This window comes from Dendrobium catenatum, unplaced genomic scaffold (genome assembly GCF_001605985.2).
Source record: "Dendrobium catenatum unplaced genomic scaffold, ASM160598v2 original_scaffold_172381, whole genome shotgun sequence".
Taxonomy (NCBI): domain Eukaryota; kingdom Viridiplantae; phylum Streptophyta; class Magnoliopsida; order Asparagales; family Orchidaceae; genus Dendrobium; species Dendrobium catenatum.
In genome coordinates, this window is record NW_021490803.1 from 37,903 (window position 1) to 46,867 (window position 8,965).

An 8,965-nucleotide genomic window follows, 5' to 3' on the forward strand; every position below is an offset into this window, starting at 1 on the left:
TAACTAGAATTAATTAAAATTATTAAATTAATTAAAACAATAAGTTATAATTAATTTAAAATTAATTATAACTTAATTAATATTAATTAATTCTTAATAAAATATAATTAATCATAATAATTAATAATAATTAATTTATAGATTAACTAAAAATAATAATTTTTAATTAATTACATTTAATTAACATAATTATAATTAATAAAAATTATATATATATATAATCCCTCGGTTCGGTGGATTAACGGGATTTGGGCGTGGACGCGTGTGAGAGGAAGAAAGCTACCTTCACGCCGGCGAGCTCCTATTCTGGCTTTCGATCCAACAGAAAGGGAATGTTGTCGGGGTGAGCAAAGTCGAACAACCACGGATGGAGCCGAAGCAGCATCCGAACGGAAGAAAGTTATCTTCACACAGGCGAGCTCCGGTTGCTACTTCCGATCGGACCAGCAGGAAAAGTCGTCGAATGAGGTAGGTCTCTCTCTCTCTCTCTCTCTCTGTGGATCGGATGGGAGGTCGGAGGAGCAAGGAGGTCGGGCAAAGGCAGAGGCTTGGGATTCAGTGGAGATAGAGGGGAGATTGTAAAATGGGGAGTGGAGTCGAGCGTGGAGAGGGAGTAGCGACTGGAGCTCGATCGCGTGGGCAAGAGCTGAGAGGCATTCGGCTTCTATTTAACGATGCTTGTGGTCGTTCGATCGAGGCAACGTCGCAGGATTTGCGGCTGTTTTGACGTGAACGGCGCCGAATCGGCGCGATTTCGACAAGGTTTTGAGGATCCGACGGGTATGAGATTTATACAGGATTTCTGCTTTGCTATCTTCTTCATCTGTTTTCCTTTGGTTATAACATGATAGTCAACATTGTCATCGATCATGGTTAGCCGTGTAAGTCAAGCCGAATTGAGCTCGGCTCAATAAATGGCTCGTAAATCGAGCTCGATGAGTTAACGAGTCAAGCTTGAGTCAAAGCCTCAATTCAATTCGTTAGTTTGCAAGCTGTCTCGTTAAAAAAAATATTAATATAAAATCCTTTTAAAATATATAAGAATTCAAGAGTTTAAGTAACAAGCTATTAGAAACATAAAAAATTATTTCATTTTTTATATTAAGTGATTCTTTAATCTTTATATTTTTATTTCTCAATCTTTTTTTATAGATTTATTATAATAATTGCTTGAATCATAATCATTTTCTCTCCTTCATTATAAACCCACCGTCTTGTGAGCAAACATGAATTCATAGAATTAAGCTCATGCTCAAGCTCAAATACAATTTATTAATCAACCTCAAAATAAAGCTAGAGGTAACTTAAACTTGACTTGACTCATGTATACTCCTAGTCATGGTAATTCAAGAGCAATCCATACATGATATGCAAGTTGAACATTGGGGCATGACATTTGGACCTCAAGTCTAATAATATGTTACCAAAAATTCCAAGTGGAAAAGAAAGCTGATGTAAAAGCCAAAGCCTCAAGAAAAAAATGTTTACTAAGAAGATGAAGGGTGTGATATCATGTGCATAGTCCCAAAACTATACCTATGATAAATTTCGTCAACAATGGGCGCCTAAAGGGTTCTTGATAATGATCCTAATGATGGCCAATACTTTAGTGAACTTTTGAGTGTGTCTCATCATCATTTAGCTCCACCCTCTTAGAAGGAGGTTAATTTTGACCTTTAGTCCCCTCATTAAGGATTTTTTTATTCCACAAATTGATAATCCAATGAACATACTGTAAAAAATATGAATAAAAGAAAAGAAAAAGAAGAGGTGGAAATCATGGAGACTGAAGTGGTTTATTTGGTAGGACATATCGATAAGAAGCCCATTACATATGTCTATCAGCGATGCCATGGCCTACAGTTGTTCCTCCTAGAGGGCAGCAACAATATAAACAAGAAGACAATTCATGTTCCTCCATGGTAGATGGCAAGAAGAATAACGAGGGAGAAGAAGAGCTAGTATATGTTAACACCATTGTGCTAGCTCGAATGCAAAAAATGCAATGACAAATGAAGGCAAAATATTAAGGAAATTTTGTTATTTTAGCACTAGAATGAATGATATGATGGCACGGATAGCTGCAATGATCTATTTGAAGCAGAAGAATATAGCTATAAATCCCATACATGTTTCACCAACCAATCATCAAGTATGATGTAGTGCTCCCTCCAATCCACTAGCTCACCCAATATCATTAACCTCTAGAGTATGCGTATGTGCTTGAAGCCTGAAGAGAGGAATGAAACCAATCAATTAATTTTTCAGCCTACCATTAAAATATCATGAGCACATCTGAGCCTATGACATCCGCCCAACTAAATACAAGCATCAACAAGCAAATCAAAGCTGTCATAGCTTTTCTAAATTCACTAGGTCACCCAAATATAGATGGGAATATAAATAATGATACGCAAAAAGGAGAAGCTGCTAAAACCTAGAAATCAATAGAAGCTTAGACATTACCTTGGCAACATTTGCCTGTAGAATCATAGAATTGTCATCAATAAAGCAGTTATTGATGGCATTAATTATGAAGATGTTTTGGGCAGAGAAAAGGCATGGTCGGCTAACATATCAAAATGTCAAAATCAAATTATGACCACTAATGAAAAGTCTTCATATAAAGGACATCATAGTTATCAACAAAAGGTTGTTACAAGAGGTCGTAGCAATAATGTCATCAAGGTTTCCACCAAGGTTAGAAAAGAACATTTGTGGCCATGCAATTGCTAATGAATAATAACAGTGTGGTTAGATGATAACACCAGTGTCATATCTAGAAATAAGCCAACGTTAAAGCGTGAGTTCAGGCTTAAGTCTTTACTCAGTGACCTCAACAATTGAAGACAGTAGCAAACACTATAGCATCATTCTCGTCTTCATAATATTTGAAGGGATGATGGAGGAAGGAGATGATCATTTTTAACATTATGATGAAGTTGGTTCAACATTGGAGAAGCTTGATCATCGACAATCTTTTCCCAATTTTTGCTTTATTTCTTATGTTGGAAGTCATGCATCCTCTATCCCTCTAGCCTTAGATCTTTATTAAATATATATTTCATCCATGTCGCCGACTGGTTCTCAAGTTCAACCATGTTATGCTTCTCTTATTGCTACAATTCCTAAGGCTTCTACCTCCATGGTATCTCTATGATCCTGTGCTCTATAATCATTTGATGAGGTTGTTAAGGGGGATATGGATCATGGACCTATACATTTTTCTTCTCATTTCCCCAAATTTTTCAGCAAGGACCTGCATCGACTCTCACAACCAACCTTCTCATGTCTAGGAAACTATGCTCTCATCTAATCTAATGAGCTAACATTTGAGTTGGCTTCACCATTGTTCAACTACATAGTTGGCAAATTTTCTAAGGGCCTAGTTTGGAGATTATTTGCTTATTTATGGCCAACTTGCTATTGGTTGGGGTTTATAATGTATCACTTAACAATTCTTGTCCTATTCTAATCAAGTTATATTGAGAATCGAATTATTCAAAACTTCTTCTCAAAGAATGTACTATGTTAATAGGTTCTTAATGCGTATGCTTAAATGGAAGCATCATTTAATTGTACACCGAAATCTTCCATCATCTTGGTTTGGGTGTGTTTTTTACATATACTAATTCACAATTTTAACCAATCCATTTTATACTATCTTGGTTCAATTTTAACAAATCTCTTCAAATGGATGTTTCTGTTGTTAGGCTTACCAAGTAATTAGGGGCTAGGGTTTTGGTCGAATTGGATATTTGGATTGGCTACACATGTAATGATTGTTGGCAGGAGATTGAATTTGAAATAATTCTTCTTTATTATTCTTGGAAAATATTTAACTTTTCAGAATGTTTTAGGGATCTATAGCTGCCAACATAATAATCATGGTATTGGAGATTTTTCATTTAATAAAATTTTATCTTTTGATGCAGTGGTGGCAGTTTTGTCTACATTATATGATTTGTACTAAAATCATGAAATTAACTTCGGATCCTTCCTTAATATTAAGTGTCATCCCAAGTAGCTAGCCCAGTCCTTGCACCTACTCACCATTCCTATGGTGCTTGCATCTGACAATCTTAACGATAGAAATATGGTGATCAAAACTCTCTTTCCGTTGCCTCCAATGTAAACATTTTTAGGACAAAAGAATTTGTGAACAAGAAGTTCAAAATTTTACATGCTCAAAAAGAAAGAAATACTAAAACAGTACACTACTCAAGTTACATGGCATTAATGTGACCCCTAGGAGTTTATCTATTCTTTTGTCCTTGTTATTTATATTCTATTTTTAGTTATTTTCAATTAGCAATGCTTTGTCATTGCTTTGTATTGTATTGTTTCAATAATGATAATAAATATTGTGTTACCTTAAAAAAAACATAATTTTGAGGCCTCAAGGCATTGATTCGCAACCGAGCTCATTGACTAATCAAGCAATAGTGTTTACATCTAATTTTGATAACCCAGGGAATAATTAACCTTTGGATTTAATTGACAATAATTTTAGGTGAATAACATCTTGCATAAAATGCAAACTAATAGCAAACTTTTAGGAAAATTTTCAGCTGATGTTAACTTTTTTGTTGATTTAGATATTCCATAATAAATATGCAACAATCCAACCAGAGGAAAGCTTTCAAGAAAAAAACAGGCTTCTTAATTTATCTAATAGGTCATTATGGTCAAGCAATTAAACATATTAGAAATGATGATATTCTTGTCCCATATTTAAGTATCAATTCAAGGTAAATACTAAGATTTTTTATGAAATAATGTTCGAAATTTTCCAAGGAAGTAACTTAAAAAAGTTAACATCATTTGATGATTTATATAATAGATTTAGTACAAAAGAAAAATAAAAAGATAAATAAATAAATAAAGATAAGAGAGCTTAAGACTTTTTAATCAAGTTAGGTGTATTAAAACTCAAGCTGAGAAAATCTTTATTAAAAATAAAAAAAAATAAAGAAAAGATGAATGCTAAGGAATATGAATGTCGGCTCAAGTTTTGCATACGAGAATTTCTAGGGAAATGACTAAGATATGGTGGTGATTAGGGCCAATACAGAAATAAAGGTGTCATACTTTCTTTTGCTGTCGAATGGTCTCACAGAATATAAACAAAATTAAGAACTGGAAAAAAGAAACCATCCAACTGATGACAAGTGTATTTGCAACAAAAAATTATTAAAAAAACATTTATCATCACCCTTGTTTAAAAAGTTTGAACACCACAACCAGTGAAGAAGTGAGCTAAGAAATAAGGCAATGTTTCAAGAGAAATAATGAAGAAGTATAAGACGCTTCCATTATGAAATAAATAAAAAAAACTGATAGGTGTATGTTTCTCATGTAACCTACTTGCTTCCGGAGAAGACCCAGCATCAAATATATTGCCATTTCTGCACATGATGCAGCATTACCAGTAGTCCTTCCAGGAATTCTTCCAACCTTAATGTTCTGTTTTGTGGCAGCATTGACATCAACACCTAAACTTAGGCAACCATATTAATTGATCACTGATAAGCATTACAAGGTGCTCTTCCAAAAAAGAAATAATTAAAAAATTTTAACTAAAATCATGATAATATGTATGAGGTTATTAGAAAAGTTAAGAAAGTTCAAAAACAGAATGATAAAGATAATGTTTCAAAAAATTTATCTGCACAAAAGAACCTTCCAATCCAACACCAAATTGCATTATAAGCTTCATCTGAACTGCACTAGCAATAAGTTTTGCATCCAGACGGCTATTTTTTACCACACACATATCATAATTTTGAATAACGAACGGGATCTCATCGAGGGCCACATCATCAACCTGCAACAAGGGCTCAATCTCATAAATGGAAATTTTAAGCTCCAATTCTCACAAGCTTACCTTATAAAATAATAATACTTTCTGTGTACATCATATGAAATGGAGGCATTGCATGTAGGCTGAATGACCTTTTCAAAAAATCGTTTTCTGATATATAAGCTGAATAAACAGATTGCCTAAAATATGACATCCTACTTTTCATGGCTTTATAAATTGTAATAGTTGTAAAAATAATTACTGCAATTTTAAGAACAGCTAAGTTATAATTTGGGAAGACTTGAGACTAGTAATATATCCAATAAAGTTCTTCAAATCCAAGGACAGAAAATCCTTTAATTTCTACATTAAATAGAAATGCAAAACAAAGTACGAATTATTTGAAAAAGAAAGCAATTCTTTATTTGCATAGTAGCCTAGTAGGTACAATTTTTAGATGTACTTCATTTTATTGGTTACTTAATGTAAGATATGATTTTCAAAGCTTAGCCCAATATGCTTGCATGCGCACACATAATCTAGAATTCTAGATATTAGTCAGACACATAAGTCACTTTTTGCCCTTCTTTCACTCCTGTAGAATCTTTAAAGATTATATTCCAATATAATATCACCTGACAAAACAATCAAGTTAGCACTTCATCTTCATTTTCTCACTCAATTTGAAGTGGTTCCTTTAGCAAGACATGGATGTTTTAATTAGTATCGGTTTTTCCATTTTCATAACTTCTAATATATTCGCATTACCATCTTTTTAGCCCTACTGTTAAATTCATGGATGATAGAAAAGTTGAATTCAATGTTGCATTATCAGATATTAAAGATACTGAGATATTTTTTCAAGTAAAACAATCTTTAAAGTTTTCTGTATGCTGGTATCCTAAAAGGTCAGTCTCTTGAGACAATTTGTACCAGACTAGAACTAAAAGCATAGTTGGGAAATTCAAGATGACAGACCATCCAAAGTGAACAAAGAGATCAAATGTTAATTGCCGAAGGTTCTGACATGCTCATTGGCATGCAACACGCTTAACTTTAGTCGTCCAGCAACATAAAGCAAGTGCAGAGGAACAAATGATATTACTGGTGAACAGGAGCAAGAAAAATCTAACTGAATTATAAGACAGGGTTCTAAAGAAATAAAAAGCATTATGTCCTTGGTGGACTGGTATAAGGCTGACTAAGCTTTATTTTAGATATGGGAGATCAAGGCTTCCCATAGATGCAAACTTCATAATTAATTATATCTCATCCCTAATAATTGAAAACATTATCAATTAATAACATTAATTGTACATTGAATTAGTGATAATAGATTAGGCTTACAATTGGGTGGAATAAATAGGATGGATGGCTAGCTTAATCTAGGTCCATTTATTCAACATTCTAGGATCAGCCTTATGTACTCAGTTTATTAATGACTGAGGGTTGTGGGTTATACTGTCCAATGGTTCTAATTAACAATCATGAGTTTACCTCTTATTATATATCTTGAATAGAATAGGGTAATAATATGTCAAAAGATGCTAGCCCTTCAATGCTGAGGTCTGGGGACCAAGACCTTAATGGAAAAGGTCTTAAGGGTGACAAATGTTTGTTGGTGGTTTAGAGGAGTTATAAATAACCACTAGAGGTTCAACGAATTGACTTGACCATTCTTTTTATTTTTTTTTTTATTTTTTTTTTTTTTAACCATTCATGCTAAAATTGGTTTAAAGGCAAGAAATGTGATTGGATGAAGTTTTGAGGTGTTTATGCATGATTATCTCTTGAATCGTATCCGACACGTATCGGTGTCGTATTGGAGGCGTATCCGTGTATCGGATACGGAACGCCTTCATAAATAGAAGTATCGGTGCAACATAGATGATTTCAAGTTTTAATTATATTTAATACCTTTAGATTACTTCTGCTACTTTTCTTTTAAATCGGCCTTACATAGCTCTTGATCCAAGAAGTTCTCTTGACCAACAAACACAAAAGAAGAATTGTAAGACAAATTTTAAATAACAAAAAATAAATAAATTTAAAAAAGTACACTTGCATGAAAAATGGATACATAACAGCAACATCAAAAAAGAAAATCACCTGAATGTATGGATGATTTTGTAGATATTCCCGTGTGTATTTCTGAGAAGATGAGAAATCAAATCCACAAAATAGTACACGCGTCACATGCTTATTAACAGTATCCATCAATTCCTCGGCTCTAGTCAAGCAATCTCATTGGAAATCGAAAAGTTCAATCAATCTATAAGTCAGAAAGATCAAACATCTACTGATAAGCACTTCATAAATTAACCTAAGTATAATAGGATTAGCGCAGTGGCACAACTAGAATTTTAATTGAAAGCGACCAAAAGAGTTTACTCCAAATTTAGAAAGGCAAAACTTCTATAATATACATATTTGCAAAGGAATTATAGAATAAATTCTCATATTAGGCTTTTCTAAAATCTAGGGGGATGAGAGTCATCCCAGCCTCTTTGATTAGGAGAGGATTCAAATAGAACTACTTTCGTTTTCTTAAGGTCTGTTGAAACAGCCTTCACAGCTCATTATGTTTATCCCATCCACTCTTTAACAAAAGTTTCAATTTGAAAACCAGCTAGCTAGTGAAAAGCTACTTGCAAGTGCTAACATCAACAAGCAAAGGAGAATTCCATTAATAGATGACAAACCAGAGTCAAGTTAAGAGAATTGAATGTGGTAAGACGGAGTAGTAGCAGCGCGGAAAAGCAATATGGAGAGCGAAATCACCTGCATAGAAGCCTTCGGGAAGAAAGAGTGAGAGCCCAGCAGAGGAAGGGGCCTCGTCGTTGCATAGATATGCGGAGGGCTGCGACCATCAACAGATCAATAAGTAAATAAGTAGGGTGTTGATCCCACCCGAAAATCCGACCCGAATCTTACCCCAAAATTTTGATTCGGGTCAATCTGTACCTATCTGAACTGGGTCGGATTCGGATTAGGAATTTCAAACCGTTTGTAAAACCGGGTGAGATTCGGGTTGATCCGGAAACCCGAAATCAACCCGGTTGGACCCATTTTTAATTAATTTAGGAGGGTTTTAATAGATTTTTATAAAATAAGTAAATAATATTTCAAAAAATTATAAACATTATTGTCCAAATTAAATTA

The 8,965-nt window shown here is 33.9% G+C and overlaps 1 protein-coding gene across 1 annotated transcript in view; it reads right to left on the minus strand.

Moving 5' to 3' along the window:
• LOC110104865 overlaps positions 1-8,684 on the minus strand; it is a 34,562-nt gene extending 25,878 nt beyond the window's left edge. The window contains exons 1-4 of the mRNA XM_020834136.2: positions 8,585-8,684; positions 7,913-8,033; positions 5,683-5,827; positions 5,368-5,495 (exon numbers count right to left, since the gene is read on the minus strand). Coding sequence (XP_020689795.2) covers positions 5,368-5,495; positions 5,683-5,827; positions 7,913-8,033; positions 8,585-8,673 — 483 coding nt within the window. The 5' untranslated portion in view covers positions 8,674-8,684. The remainder of the gene's footprint in view (positions 1-5,367; positions 5,496-5,682; positions 5,828-7,912; positions 8,034-8,584) is intronic.
• Between the last annotated feature and the right edge of the window lie 281 nt (positions 8,685-8,965).